This window comes from Cervus elaphus, chromosome 15 (assembly GCF_910594005.1).
Source record: "Cervus elaphus chromosome 15, mCerEla1.1, whole genome shotgun sequence".
Lineage (NCBI taxonomy): Eukaryota > Metazoa > Chordata > Mammalia > Artiodactyla > Cervidae > Cervus > Cervus elaphus.
Genome location: NC_057829.1, coordinates 57672331 through 57688933, shown reverse-complemented (window position 1 = coordinate 57688933; position 16603 = coordinate 57672331). Strand labels below are relative to the sequence as shown.

Sequence of the window (16603 nt, the reverse complement as noted above, 5' to 3'; positions counted from 1 at the left end):
AGCAGATATCCCCGGGCGCCTTTCGGGTCTCGAAGACCAAATTCACCGATCCCTCCCTCTTTGTATCCTTCCATCTCGTCAGGCTACACAGTTGCTTTTCGGGCTTTTTGTGGGGCCCTAAATGCCCAGGACTCGGGCGTCCTAGTCACTACGGCTCAACCCGAGGGGTGTGTGTGTGTTGCGGAGCGGGGTGATGGTGGGGATTGCCGGGTGCTTGTATCCCTGAGAAAAGTAAACTCCTCAAGACCATCGCCGCTGCGAAGGCACGGTCCTCTGCTCCCAACCGTGCAAAGGCGGCGTCTCTCTGAATCCGGGACGCCTCAGCCCAAGCCGGGGAGACGTCCCAAGTGCCCTGGAGGGCAGGCTACGGCACTCGAGGGCCACCGCTTTCCAGTCCCCAAAGAGAACTAGCAGCTCGCCGTCTTTAGTAACTTCCAGATGGTATTGTATTGTACCTAGAAGTAACCATGTTTTCCATATAATATTTTTTTAAACGTTAAGTACTTCAGGATTAGAGACCGTCGAGAGAAAAAATGCTTGTTTTCTTCGTTCTGGCGATACTCCCATTCCAGTAACTAAATAACAGCCTTTCTGAAGAAAGCAGTTGTTTTAAATCAGGAAACTCTAAACAGATGCAACAGCAATGAATTTTCAGCAACTTGCTCAACCTTTTTAATATTTAATCACAAAATCAAGAAATGCACATATAATTCTTTACACTTATTTTACAGAGTCAAATATAAGTTTCTTACAGGCATAAATTCTGAAAATGCAAAAGGATTATTCAGCATAAATACAAAGAAGACAAAGTAAGGATCAGATTGATATTACCCTTTGGACCACAGTCATTTACACAGAGTAAAAGGTACATTCGTTTTAGGTTTTCCAGAGTTCATTTTGGTTTGGCTTGTTTCCACAATAAGGATCCAGCACCGAGGTCTGCGCCTTGAAGAAAGTAACCTGACCCCTGCGGTAACTTCTATATGCAGGAGTATGTCTCTCCTAGCACAAGTGCCACCTGAAGTGGTTAGCCCCACTTAGTTTCTGTCCTCCTAACTTGAACCAAACCAAACCAAATAAATGGGGTCAGCTACAAACAATATAGTTAGAAATATTAACCCTGCTGAACAGAAACAACACTGCATCTTCAGAAAATCCAAATACCTTTTCTTCATATTCAGATTAAACCACCCAAGTTGAACAAGTAATTCACATTCTTATTGGGTTAAGTTCAATTTCAGGTTCCTTTACATATTTGTCTATTTCCTCCCTCAAAATCAGCAGAATTAGACAATTTAGTACTAGTGAGGTGAAAATTAAAGCTAAAAGTCAGAAAAAGTCAGGAAAATGTCATACATGATTGCATTCCAAAACCAGATACTGGGAAGAAAAAAAAACAACCAGAACAATCATTGAAGTCTAAATAGAAAAAACACCCTATAGAGGCGTAAGTTCTTCTACTGTATTTACACAATCAGTTTCATGTACAATTTTTGACCTGATTTATATATTACAGTTTTGCCTTTTTTCCCTAGAAGTGAAAAAAATTGTCACATTTTCCATATATAAAATAGTATTCAATTATTTAAAAATCCATACAAATGATATTTATAATTCTTTCTTGTTTCTAAGCTCTCATCAAGTGTCTTTTCTCTATTGTATTTTTTAATTCTGCAAACAATTTTCTGTATCATGACCAGTGCCTGTTAGAGATCAACATTGAGTCACGGAGTTGGCATCACTGAGTGCAAGTGATGTGACGGCTATGTGTGCTGGGACATACCATTCACCAAACTTCTCAGCTGTTTCACAACTGTTTCTATCAACTTCTGTTTGTCTCGATCATTCTTCCTGAATTGAGCAAATATATTGTTCTTTTTGCTAGTATCCTTCATCCTAGGAATATATGTGAATGAAGAAGCTTAATAAAAGGAATTTAAAAGTTATACTGTAACAACTAAAATATTCTGGCATGCTCTGGGTTATCTCACACTAAATCTATACTTGAAAAATATACTTCAAAGAAAATAGGTATTACTAATAGAGTTAGAGATAGCAACCACAGAAAATATTAGCAGCTTTATTTTGCATTCTATACGAAATGGTGTTTTTGCATTACTATATAAATCTAAAAGCATGTTTTCTTACATGATACTATTTTCTAATATCATTCCATAAAGTATGCTAAAATACACACCCTCTACAGACTCTGCAAATCACACTCATACCAAGACAAGGTGAAAGGAAAAATAACAATAGAAAATTTAAAGCAGTAATTTTTTTTGCCTCAGTGGTGTTTCATGGCACTGTAAAACAACTTATTTAAAACAGTTCCTTGTGTCCTTCTCAAATCAAACACACCAGATATTTTGAAATGTGGGAAAATAATACACACTTTCAATGCAAAAATTGAAATTTTTAATAGTGATATCTGAAATATGATACAGAGAAAAGAAAACATGCTGCATAATGAGAAGGAAAAGTAACACCAACACTTGTTTTTTGGACAAGATGCACCAGTAAGTGTTCTGTTACTTCAGATTTTATAATATTTTTTCAAAAGGCATACTTCTTTACCTGTAAGGAATCCAAGCCCATCATGGTAGGCTTTAGATAGCACTGATGGCAAACTGATTCTAGTCCCAATCTACGTTTTAGGAAATACCTTCTTTCCTGTGTTACAGTATATATGTATATTTTAAGTTCCAATCTCACTTATCTCCAGTAAACATATTTCTAAAGCTAATTAAGTCAGATATTGAGGACACAATAGGAAAAAAGTTTAGTTCATATCAACACAAACAGAAATCTCATAAAAAACTATACCAGCACTGAAGGCAAGAAAGAAGGCGGCTTATATTTTAGTCATTAAAATGAACTGAACTTTTAAGCTCCATGTAGACATTTCTCTTTTGATTAAAAATTTCCAGTTTTTCAATTATCACTGAATTACAAGCTGCTAAAATGATATGCGAAGCTTTCAGAATATACTCACTTCTCCAAAAGAGTAAGGGCTGTGTTTGGATTCACCCGAAGGTACTTAGACGCTGGCTGACCATAATCAGCTAGATAAGTAGACCAATCCCAAACCATAAACAGGTCGAGGAGCTGAGGAAGATGGGGAAAATGTCAAAGCAATTTTTGACTATTTATCCACAGCCAATACATAAAGTATATGCTACTCTTGATCCATTTGAATATAACCTGTTTCTCAGATGGAACAGAATAACCAATCTTATTTTTAAAACTTCATTAACTACACTTTAGAACCAACGTAGTGTATGGTATCTTTTCACTTTTGAAATAACTAAAATTGTCAGGACTTGCCTTTCTAATAAAGTACTTCATTGCATTTTCAAATAATTGTAAAATAATGAAAACACTATTATATAATTACATTAACACTTGTTCTGATGTATAGAGATTTAATCTTTACACATTATTTGGTTCATACTCAGATTTAACTAGTAAAGGTTGCTGCTAACTGAAAAAATTTTAAAGAATTTAAATTGAACCTTTTTTTTTTTTTAAAAGAGGTTAAGTATGTTTACCTTTCAAAGAAGTCGTTTACACCTAGACTTTCCCAAAGTAATTTAAACCGAAAAGCTCAGATAATCTCAATGAAGTGCATTAAACAACCTCTGCTGGATTCTCCCTGGTGATAGATCCTCAGTAGTGTTATGAAACGAGGCCTTCAGGACTCAGCTTGTTAACTCTAGGCAATCATTTTGTATAAACAAACAACAACAAAAAGGAAACCCTCTTGTTTTCCATAGTGTTTTAAAATTGACTATTTGCTTTATAATCTCCAGTTAGAATTGTTGTCAAATATAGAAGTAATCTTTTAAAAGCAATGCCATGCATAAACCAAAGCACCAAACTCCTTATCCAACTTTAAAACCCTAATCCCCTTTAAGCCATTTAAGACCAACTTCCTATCCCCATCTGAACTGTTTCAGAAAGCTAAATGCTTTACTTACTACCTTCCTTCAGTTTTTATATTATTCTTTCTTTTTGTTTTAGCCCACTTTACAAGTAAGGGGTGTATTGGTTTTGCTTTCAAATGAAGTATTTTTATTTACTCTTAGAACACGTGAGCCAATCCACTGACTCAGAGAGACATAAAACTTCTGGGGTGGTTAAAAACTAGAGAAAAGTTACAAGAAACTAGCTCCTCCTTAGGAAGACAATGGATTTGTTTGACTCTTCCCCTCTCCACTAATTAGAGACTTTCTTATACAAAGAAGAAAATTCTATAATGAAAATGTTTGCTACTAATATTAAAAGCCACGCTATTTTTTCTTTCAGACAACACTCTAGGCCATACCAAAAGTTAAGTCACTGGTACAGAAACTGCACTGAGACAATGTTAAAAGAATACAATGAAAAAGAAAAGGGAAGTACTCCAAGTTCTGTGTAATTCTTTACTCTTGCTAAAGCAACAGTTTCCCCTTCTTTCACAAGGAGGAATAGTTACTTTCTACACTCTGCAATGAAAATATAAATTAATATAACTTCTTTAGAATGTGAATTTGCATTATGTATTTAAGAACCTTAGAAAAAATGGCCATTCCCTTTGACTCTGTAATCCTACTTCTAGGAATCTAACTTCAGTGAACAATAATAAAGGTAGATAAAATTTTATTAATAAATATGTTAATCTCAAAAATGTTATTTGTGTTATCAAAAATTGAAGAAGGAAAAAAAACACTGAAGACAGGTTAAATCTCAATGTTAACAGAAGGGTGAAATAGTGAGATATCTATCTATGTATAGGGAGGTTATTCAAATCAATGCTTACACAGAATTTTAAATAACTTGGGAAGAAGCTTATAATAAACACTACTAATAAAATCACATAAAAACCCATCAAAAGAGACTGGAATAAAATTTGAGAAAATGTTAAGAATAGCTGTAATTTGGGGTGGGATTATGGGTAACTGTGATTGTCTTTATTTTCATAAGGTTTACATACATACTTTTTCCCCCCAATAAATTCCAATAAGGAATTCCCCTCACACAGTTGTTAAAAGCCTCATTTTGAAGGAGTCCTCTTTCAGGTATGCATTTGTGTTTGCTCAAGTGTGTGTGGGCATGCGCACAGTCAGCAGAAAGTAACCACTTAATGTACTGGCTGCAAATTCCCTTTCTTTCCGAAAAGCAACAGCAACATGACCTTTGGGATTTGGAAGAGGAAAAGGGTTTAAAATAAGGGTTGATCTACCCCCAGGTGAGAAAGGAGGAGCCCATTTAATGAATTTAAAACCTACACCAACTCCAACTGTGAGTACAGAAGTGGTTCTTTCACAGCAAAAAATACACTTTCCTAGATAAAGAAATACATGCTCTTTTCTCACAAGGTCGGATACTCATTTGCAAAGTTATTGCTAGAAATTTCTTTAGAAATTACAGGAACCACAAAATTTAACCTAAATGCCCATCTGTTGTTGTTCAGTTGTGTTCACTAAGTTGTGTCTGACTCTGTGTCTGACCCCATGGACTGCAGTAAGCAGGTTTCCCTGTCCACCATCTCCCAGAGCTTGCTCAAACTCAAGTCCACTGAGTTGGTGATGCCAACCAACCAACTCATCCTCTGTCATCCCCTTCTCCTCCTGCCTTCAATCTTTGCCAGCATCAGGGTCTTTTCCAATGAGTCGGCTCTTGACATCAGGGGCTTGATACAGAGGATAGATTTCCTCATTAGAAGGCATTGGGTCTAATGTTAATTAAGGTAAATGAACTTCTAGAAAAAAGCACTCCTTTTTCTGAATGGACTACAGAAATGGACTATATCCGTAACAATTATAAGGTCCTTTTTCACTTTTTAAAATATAGTTCTTTTGAGATGAAAGATGTAACACAAAACGAGGGCATTATTCTTGGGTCCTACCTAACACTATGCCGGGCCAGGTTCATGGACTGAGTCTATTTCTACAAGCAGCTACCTGTGCCTCTTTTGACCAAGAAGCAGGAGGCCAGGTTTCTGGGATGGTTTAAAAACATGACTGCTCTAGAGCCACAGTGTGACAGGAAGGGATGAGGAAACTGGAGTGGTGCCACCGACTTCTTCACTCCACACAGCCACTGCCTTGGGAATGCCTCTCACATTCATTGTGGTTTCACAGGATGTACTCTGTCCTTATGGAAAACTTCACTTCTCTGTTTCAAGTTTTACTTCCTTCAGATGGCAGTACACAAATAATACATCTGTTATTAATCACAAAAAATCTCCCTCAGTCTTGTAAATAAACTGTGAGACATGGTCTCAACAGGTGAATTTATTAGTTAACATATATAACTGAAATTCAAAGATGTAGATCAAACATGAACAAAAACAAAAATCTCCCCTAGATTATCCACAAGCAGTTTTACAATTACTTATTAAAGGATAAAGTCAGGTATATTATAACAAAAATTGGTATTAGGTTCTAAAAATGGGTTTGTCCCAACAGTCAAGTAAAGTAATTCCATCTTAAATCCTTTGGGGAAGTAAGCAAAGTATGGATCATACAAAAATGAATAGCAAAATAACATGCCTCAGTTCTATTTCATCATGATTTATAAGATTACCTAAAATTAGTAACCTAACTTTTTTTTTACCAAGGATTCAAAAACGCCCTTCATAACTAATCTGATAATATAAGGTGGATTTATGCCAACTTTTTAAAGTGAGTTGTATGTTTCACTTCCTCAGTGATTCGTACGTATGTCCAGCAAACAAAAAGATTCGGCTTAAGAAAAGAAATGGTTGCATGGGTGGTCTATTTATATGCTCAATATAGTTGAGAATCACTGAAGAGTTAGTCTGTGTCAAAGCATTTAGCCTGCTGACGGTTTCCCATCCTAAACTGCACTCCAAATCTACACCCAAGAAACTTGGGGTCTCAGACCTGTTGAGATCACTTTGTGCAAACGACACAATGAATCTAGCCCAACTTAAAACCATTCTATGGAACTCTTGAAGTGACTTTTTGCCTTTGTAAAAGTGAACCCAGAGTGCTAGGTCATTTTTTCCTTGAATCTGGTTTAGCTTTCTTTGTTTTGGGTCTTTGGGTTTTGCTTTTGAAGCACCTCAGGGGCAGTGACCCAAGGCAGAAGATAAATAAAGTTAAGCCAACCTCAAGAGAAAAGCAATTGGGGATACCAGGTTTGCTTTTGTAAATGTGAACAGTGATCTGGGGGCTCAGGGTCAACCTTAGTCCCCCAAATTCCCCTTTCCAAACACTAAACCCACCTGGGACCTCAAAGTTGCTTTGCAGATTCCAAAAGTAAACCAGGAGATCATTTTTCCTTTGCTTCCAAAAAAACAAAGCCAAAGCAAGGGCTCCTAGAGTGCTTCAGAGACTTAAATGACAACAAAAATCCTAAACCAGAATGTAGCTTTAAGGAAGAAATATGAGTAATTAGGCACTGGGGGATTCAAGAAAAATGGGTCTTATTAAATTGACCACAATTGGGGGGGGGGCGCAGAATACAAGTACTTTTTCTAAATAGATGTTGAAATCAAATGATGAGCTCCATATGCTTTTTAAAGCACTTGGCTTTTACCCCTTTCCAGCTATCTGAAAACACATTTGGAAAATTCCACATGCCGCACAGAAAATAATTTTCAGTAGCACACAGAGGGGGCTTGGGCAAAAACTAAAGAAGTAGTGTTGAGCGTCTATCCACTTCATTTTTTGCCTCTAGGTGTTCACTGCTCTTGTGCTGCCTTTTGACTCTCTGATACACCTGACCCCTAACCCATGTCTGCCCTCTTCAAATAGTCCATCTGCCAAACCCACTCGCAGCCAGCCTTTCCACTCCTAACTATGTGAGGATCAGGAGCAAGGTCTGAGCACATTGTGGCTTAAAGGCATTCTTCTCTTCAAGTCACTTAACTCCAGTGAACTGCACACAGCAGAAGCAGAATGTTCCTAAAGTATTTCTGATGATAAGCCAAGTAGTAGTCCTAGATAACTACTAGGTTGGTTTGGAATTTGGGGAAAAAAGAGGCAAAAGAAATTTACATCATTAGATTTATACACATCTGTATTTACTTTTTCTTGAATTTCCTGGTCACTACCATGGCTAAAAGACCATGAAGATACATATATTTGTTTGATTTTATGTGGTTTCTTTCTTTATTAAGATTAATTTTATCAAGTAATACATGGTTAATAATCAAATGGGGCAGATCATAAAACCAACAGTCCACTATCCTACACTTTCCATTCTCAGACGCAGTCAAGTTAACTCCTGTTTTAATATTGGTGATTATCTCAATATTTCTAAATATACTTATTTTTCTTGTTTTTATTTATAATCATACAGTTAGCATATATGAGGATTTATCTTATTTATACTACCTTCTTATTTTTGATAGTTATAACCATTTTTTTCTATTTTTGCTTTTATAATTTTAATATAGACTCCTGTTTCTTCTTATATCACCTTAAACTTTTTTTTAACAGTTTTGAGATGTATTTCATATATAGTCCAGTTTATCCATTTAAAGTATACAAATCAGTGGTCTTGAGTACATTCACGGAATTCTCCAACCACCTCAATAAATTTGAGATCACTTTTATCACCCCATACTCATTAGCAGTCAGTGTCCAAAGTGCAGTCACATAACATGTGTTTTTTATGTGTCCAGTTTCTTTTACTTAACATAATATTTTTAAGGTTTATCCATGTTGTAGCAGGTATCAGTAATTCATTCCTCTTTACTGCCAAATAACATTCTGTTATATGGATATACCACATTTGTTTATCTATTTATCAGTTACTGAACATTTGGGTTATTCCCATCCAGGGGCTATTATGAATAATACTGCTATGAACATGTTTTCGGGTGGACATGCATTTTACTCTTGGGTATATATCTGGGAGTAGAATTGGTTGCAGAAACTTTTAAGAGGATCTTTTGACTTTCTGTTTAGTAATGTAAGAATATTAGCACCTTATATAGTTGAGTTTTAAATAATTCTCTTGGCAATTGGGGTTTAAAATATTTGTATTATATATTTAAACTCATATAACAAAAGATATTTAGCTGAAGTTTCCTAAAAAGTTCTTTATGAATCCAGACAGATATTAGTAAATTATTATGAAGAATTTGGGGGGACTTTCCTGGCAGTTCAGTAGTTAAGACTTTGTGCTTCCACTGCGGGGGGCATGAGTTCTATCCCTGGTTGGAGAACTAAGATCTTGCTTGACATGAGGCACAGCCCCCTCCCCCCAAATAACTTTTTTATCTTCTACTTCTAAAATACAAAAAACCTAGTAACTAGCCAAATAGAAAAGAACATTACAGATATTTTGCTCAAGTGGTTGAGTGTGATTCTGGCTTGTATGCTACCTTCACACATATCTGTGGCCTGTTTTTCTTGTACCTTGTTCAGTTGCCTCGTGTTGTGAGGTGAGTTACACAGAGTGCTAGCACTTACCTAATTACCCAAACCAGAAATCTGGATTCACTCTGCTTTGAATCTTCTCGCTCACAACTCCTGCACCTTATTTATTCCCAAATTACATCAACTTAATGTCCTAAATATTTTTTTCCTAGATATTTCTTGAATTCACTTGTTACCTACTTTCCACCACTGCTATTACTACTGTCCTAGATTTAGATATCAGATTCTGTCCCCTAGGGCCTTTGGTCTTGCCTATTCCCTCTGCCTCCTCGCCAGGATCCATCAACCTCCACACTGCTGCCAGAGAGAAGAAGCTAAAATACATACCTGATCATATCATTCACTTGCCTAAAACTTTCAATGACTTCCCGGCTCCTACAAGATAAAGTTCCAGTTCCTTAGCATGACATGCAAAGTGATCTTTTGGCTTCCTCTCCTGCCTTGGAATTTGAGCTCCTAAACAAGGAACTACTCAGAGTTCTCTTAAAAACCATGATGATCCCCCATGAAATTGTCATTTTCTTCTCTGAGTCCCTTTCTCCTCCTTCTTCACCCAGGAACTCTCATTTATTCCATACAATTTAAGTCTGGATTCACTTTTCTCAGGAAGCCTTCCCAGACCACCATAGGTTAGCTGTTCTCTTTCGTGTGTCCTCACATCCCCCTTCATAAAATCTCTTTCACACTGTTTTTCACACTATGTTGATATCATAGTTACTATGTCTATCTACCCACTAAAGAATCAAATATCAATAATTCCTTCTGTAGCCTGGATGATGCATGGCTAACTCAGCCTGACTTTTTCTTATACACCAGTAGTGAAGCCTTTTCTTCTTCCTATTAATGTACTTTGTAAGTGCCTCAAAGCTGGTGACTTGTTTTGCTTAACATCTGTATCTTCACATTTGGCCCAGTACCTGGTATATAGCAGGAACCAAGCAAATGTTACCTTTTGACGCAGAGTTTATGTCTATGCAGAGCCCACATCACATATATTAATAAGATAGCTATGTTATCATTTACTTTACTATTTATAATGAAGACAACTCTGAATTTTTAGTAATGCCTTATATTATTCTGAAAGCCAGACACTTAGTCTCTTTGATTTAATCTGTGCTATAGAATATAGTAAAATATTTCATAACCAAAGTTCTGCTCCTGAGATTACCTTTTGTAATCAGTGTTGCCACAATCAAACATGCTAAATAAACATTCCTCGGTCATACCTTTAATTTTCTATCCGGATTCACTACATCATCTGCCACACTTATATAACAGGGAGTTATGTAATGACTTTACCAATGAAGCTCAGACTTCCAATACTAAAGAAATCAAACCTTGAAACTCATGATGTGAGGTGTTCACTAAACTTTTAGTTCTCTATGATGAGTCCTTTTGTGTCATTCCAACTCTGAAGAAATAAGATCTGCTAATATGAACTAACTTTGGAAGAACTCAAACAACAAAGGAAAACAATATGGATCAGCCAATGAACAAGAATTGTATGCCAATGTGTCTTTACTCCAGGATATAGTAGTTGCTCAAATGAGAGAAGCTAGACTGGGCTGGGATTTCTTTAAGTACTCCTGTAGAGTACACTTATTAAGAAGAACAAAAGGGAGAGGGTAACCATTTTTAAAATTTGTAAGAGTCTAAGTGGCTACTCCTCTCCTCTCCTCCCCATGGTTGTGTTCTAAAATAATGCAAATGAAAACTTGGAGACACTAATAGCTGGGTTACTTTAGTCTTAAATGTAATTAGTGACGTTATGTTTTACTATAAAATTTTAGCAAGTCAAATAATATATTATTTATAATTTGTCACTAGTTATAAACACTGACTTTTGGCTTTTGAAAAAACAAAGCTAAACTAAAATTAAAACTAAATGCTTCAGGCCCCAATACATATTATCATTCTATTCTTTGAAATGGAACTCAGGCCATTTGAGACAAATGAAACACAACATGACCATTATATCCTAATTGTCTCAGGAGGAAAAGGGGGAGAGTTTCTATGGTAATAACTTAGCAGGCACTGACAAAGCAAATACCCCAGTTCTAGTCCTTGCAAGAAATGTTTGGTGAAGTGGGGAAGTGAATTTCAGATGCATGTCTCATTTGTTCAGCTTTCTAGAGATAAAGGTCTCTGTTTTATGTCCTAGAATATATTGATAAATACAGATCCTTTGCCAATTTGCCTTAGATTCCCAATGAATACAGAGTTAGCTAGTTTACTGTACTTAGCATGAAGGAAATAAGGAAAATAAGGACCTTTGTGGTCTATATTAAAGACAAAGAATACTATAATATCTTGGTGAATATTTGTATGAAATATTTAATGGAGCCTGAATCTTCATTCATTTTTTTCTTTCAAATCTTACAATAGATTTTGTAATTTTTACTCAACTTAAAAATATATGTATTTTTTGTTTGTCTAAATCTAAGACACTTACTTATGTTAAATAATTTATTAACCTCTAATTATCCAGGGGCTTCCCAGAAGGCTCAGACAGTAAAAAAAAAAAAAAAAAAAAAGCTGCCTGCAATGTAGGAGACCCAGGTTTGATTTGTATGGATGAGAGAGTTGGACCATAAAGAAGGCTGAGTACCAAAGAATTGATGCTTTTGAACTGTGGTGCTGAAGACTCTTGAGGGTCCCTTGGGTAGCAAGGAGATAAACAGTCAATCCTAAAGGAAATTAACCCTCAATATTCACTGGAAGCACTGATGCTGAAGCTGAAGCTCCAATACTTTGGCTACCTGATGCAAAGAGCCGACTCACTGGAAAAGACCCTGATGCTGGAAAAGATTGAGGGCAGGAGAAAGGGGTGACAAAAGGATGAGATGCATCACTGACTCAATGGACATGAGTTTGAGCAAACTCTGGGAGATGGTGAAGGACAGGGAAGCCTGGCATGCTGCAGTCCATGGGGTTGCAAAGAGTGGGAGATGACTTGGGGACTAAACAATTATCCAGACCTAACTGTATGTAATTACCATTTGTCAGGTATAATAATTTGCTCAATAAATGCGTCAGAACACTTGCTGCTTAGTCTGTTTTCACAGATAAATTTGGTTTTTCCATAGCCCCAAGGCATAACTAAATATAAAAAAGGCAGGGGGCAGTTACAAAACTACATGCAGAAGCTAATTCACGAAGGTAGTAGGTACGTAGAAGGTTCCATAGTTTACTTTGAGACTGGCGATGCCTGAGTGCTTAGTTAGTTACAGCTCTCTGGTAACTCTCTAGGTAACTGGTAACTCTCTGGACAGGGTAACAGTAACAGCACTGTGATGTGAACTTCAAAGGGGCAACAATGCAAACTTTAAGATGCCCCTTAGTTAAGAAGCAGCTATTGGTAAATAGCTACTGGCATCACTTTCACTATAAGTTTTAGCAGTAAAATACAAAAGAAGAAACTAAATAAAAACAACAGGGGAAGGACTTACTTTCTTGTGGAGATAAATGCAGCCAGTGGAATTAAAGGGCTTGTGATCTAAGTCCTACAAGGCTTGCAGGATGTGAATCTGCACTATGGGAGTGCAAAAAGAAATCCCTACCTGACCTCTGGATAACCTAAACAGGAAATTAGGACATTTCTAAGCAAAATAGGCTGTGTCATCCTGTTAAGATAATTATGTTTCCATTGACACTCTGCATAAACATCTTTACACTAGGCCATTGGAAAAAATTTAAGCCACAGCATCTCTTCTTTGTAATACATAAAACTGGCGCCTGGCCCAGTGCCCTCAACATAGTTGAGGAGGTAAAAGTTTGCTGACAATTAGGAAGACAAAGAAGGGGAAAGAGGGTTAACAAACAGGTAAGAAAGTTGGAAGCATTCTTAAGTATTTACAGAGAAGTTGAAAATAAGTTAGTATTCTTTTTAAAAAGGAATTTAATTCTTAAGCAGAGCTGAGTTAATTAAGAGAATAGTCAACGATTTTAAAGAATGATTCAACAAACACTACAACTTAAAAGAATCAGCATTCCCCGCCCCCCCAATAATTAAAAAATATCTGACATTAGGTTTTAGTGCTGTAGGATGTTAGAAATCAGGTACCATTTGGGTTGGAAAATTCAAGCTCCTCCAATGTCTCACATAATCAATACTCTATGGATATGACTTGGTTTATTTGATCATATTTCACTTGGATAAGAAGTGCTGTTTAAAAAAAAAAAGTGCTGTTTTAGGATTTCCCTGGCAGTCCAGTGGTTAAGACGCTGAGCTTCCACTGTAAGGGGTGTGGGAATTCAATCCCAAGTTGGGAAACTAAGATCCCCCATGTCTCACAGCATAATCAAAAAAAAATTTTTTTAATGCTTTTTCTTTTGATACCAACAGAGTATTTACATCTATACCTTATTAAATTCTCTTACAAAAAAAATAAATTCTCTTCCAATTAAGTTTTTTTTAAATCAGCTTTCATTTTGAATTAATCATTTAAGGTAGTAATAAACTCTGGATCTCAACTTCCTCTTTCATAAAATGAAGGGACTGTGTTTATATATGACACGTACTCTATTTGACACTAGCAATTAAAAGATGATGACCCAGTGTTTGGATTCAAGGAGTTCCTAAGTGTAATGGAAGAGATAATACAGACATAATTATGAACATGTGAATTACACTGATAGAGTTATGTGTAGGTTATTATTATTAGAGCCTTCTCTTGCTTAGGAGAGTGAGATGCAAACCCAAGAAAGTATCTTAGATGGTACCCAAACTGGGTTTAATAAAGGAGTTAATCAAAGGAAGAGTGGTGGTTTTTCCAAATAGAAGGGACAGCATGAAAAAAGGTACAAAGATAAGAAATAGTTTTGCTTATGGGGAATATAATGCACTTTATAGTGTTGCTAAACTGAAATACAAGTAAGGAAGTAGGTAGCACAAGAGACTGGAGAAGGGGACAAGGGCTAGGTCATAAAAAGACATGCATGTCTTGTTTAGGAACTTTGGGTAGCCATTGATTTTACCCATGGGATGGAGAGAAGATGATGGACAGGTAGTAGGCAGGTAGTTAGGATGGAAAGAAGAGGATGGGTCTGAGAAATATTTAGGAGGAAAAGTCCCCAGGGCATGATGAATAACTAGGTATGGGATACAGCAGAGTGGTGCCATCAATCAAAATAGAGAAAATGGAAAGAAGATCTGATCCAGAATGAGGGAAGATGATGTCTTGAGAGCTTTAGCCACACAAGATGTAAGACACACATCTCAGTGGAAATGTCTACCAAGCAACTGGATATAACATTTCTGTCAGAGATAAGATGAGAATGGATGAGTTCACCCAGGTAAAGTATATACTGGGAAGTGTCCTAAGAACAAAACCTCAGAGACACCAACAATCAGGGAGTAGTTGAAAAGAAAGTCACAAAAGAGACAGAAAAACAATGTTAAGAGAGTATAGTCTTTGAAGAAGAGAAAATTTGAGAGGATATGATCAACATTATCAAATGCAGTAGGAAGAATCAGTAAGATAAGGGCTAAAAATGTCCACTGGCCTTCCCTGGTGAATACTGTTTTAGTTAGCAGTGTAGCAAAGCAGGTAGAGTTGAAGAATCAATGAGAAATGAGGAAATAAGGATATAAATCCTTCTAACTCATTCTCTTAAGGAATCTGCAAAGGAGAGAAAAAAGGGATCAGAAATAGCCAGAATGAGACTAGAGAAGATACTGTCAGATTTCCCTGGCAGTCCAGTGGTTATGACTCCATGCTCCCAAAGCAGGGGGCATGGGTTTGATCCCTAGTCAGGGGAAGCCATGCCCCTGGGGAAGTCAAACAAGATTCCCTTTCTTTCCTCCTCTCAGATAGGAAAGATCTGAACATGTTTTTATGCTATGGCAAGAATATTGGAGTGGGTTGCCATTTCCTTCTCCAGGAGATCTTCCCAACCCAGGGATTGAACCCAGGTCTCCCGCATTGTATGTAGACGCTTTACCATCTGACCCACCAGAGAAGTCTAGTTCGGAAAAGGATAAAGCAGAGGAAAGGTACAGGAGTAATGAAACAAAGTCCCATAAAAAAGAAAGACAAGAGAGCCTTGAATAAAATGGCTACCTATCATCTGATTCTAAAGGAAGGAAAGGAAGATGAGTGCAAATACAGATAAACTGTGACTGCAAAAGCAACAGGGAGAGATGGACAGTGACGGTGAGGAATGAAGGGGGTATAAGAGGCTGGAACTTTCACTCAACAGTGGAAGAACAATGAATCTATAAATAGAAAAGAGGACCTAGGAGAACATCAATTTCTCTTTCCACTGTGCAGCTTGTGGAAGAATACGTGGCTACCACTAGTGAACTACTACAGGGTTAGCATTCCCCTTAGAATTCCATAATTAGGTAGCAGAGAAAACATTCTGCCCCAGAATAAAAGCTATAGGGCTGTTTACATTGGAATGAAGGTATAAAGAAACGGCTAGAAGAAGCGAGAAGGTATAGAGTAAACAAAACAACAGGGAATGAGACAGGAAATAGGTTGGGAGGTGGGAAGAAGTGGATAAAGAAAGCAGAAAGAGTAGCGAGAAAGTACTTAACTTTATTGAGTAATCAAATATTTAATCTTCTATAAAGAGAGATGCATGCCTGGGAAGTGCCAGAAATTATAATGACCAAGACTCAGGAAGAAATAGTGAAGGCTGCCATGAGGTTTTCAAAGGGCAGAGAGACCTCTGAATGTGGATGTCTCAGGACTCTGAAGAGCAGCAAGAGCCCTGGTTAAGGAGAGAACTTCTAGGAGGTTTGGTTAGACTTTCTGAAATCTCTTAACTCTCAAATCTTAGGATTTCATGACCATGAAAATCACTCACTCACAGACTGAAAGTAACTGGAAGATGATCTGACATTTAAGAAAACAGAAGAGTCAAAGAAAAAGAACTATAAATTGTAAAACACTTTAGGGACTAAACTATCTCTTAACATTAAGAACTAAGCATTGTAATGTATACCTAAGAAGGAAGTTCAGGCAAAAATGCTATAATGATTAATTCTCAAATCAATTAATCCCTTCAGCAAATCACATCCTTTCCATATATACTAGCAAAAATTTTCATCATGACTGTATTATACATTTGGCTCTTAAGTCACTATTGACTTAAAAGACACTAACCTAAATTTATTTTAATATATGGTTTTATAAATATATGAGTGGAATGCATTCCTTCCAAGTGCTAGCTTAATGTTAGCAGTGTTGAGTTTCCTA

General features: G+C 36.7%; 1 protein-coding gene across 10 annotated transcripts in view; it reads right to left on the bottom strand.

Annotated features, from left to right (window-relative positions):
* Positions 1-644: 644 nt before the first annotated feature.
* EXOC6 (exocyst complex component 6) overlaps positions 645-16603 on the bottom strand; it is a 194767-nt gene continuing 178808 nt past the window's right edge. For 9 of the 10 annotated variants that reach the window (XM_043925655.1, XM_043925657.1, XM_043925658.1 and 6 more), the window contains 2 exons: positions 2996-3108; positions 645-1896 (listed from right to left, as the gene is read on the bottom strand). In XM_043925655.1, coding sequence (XP_043781590.1) covers positions 1764-1896; positions 2996-3108 — 246 coding nt within the window. In that variant the 3' untranslated portion in view covers positions 645-1763. The remainder of the gene's footprint in view (positions 1897-2995; positions 3109-16603) is intronic. The other variant, XR_006345342.1, reaches the window with a different exon arrangement.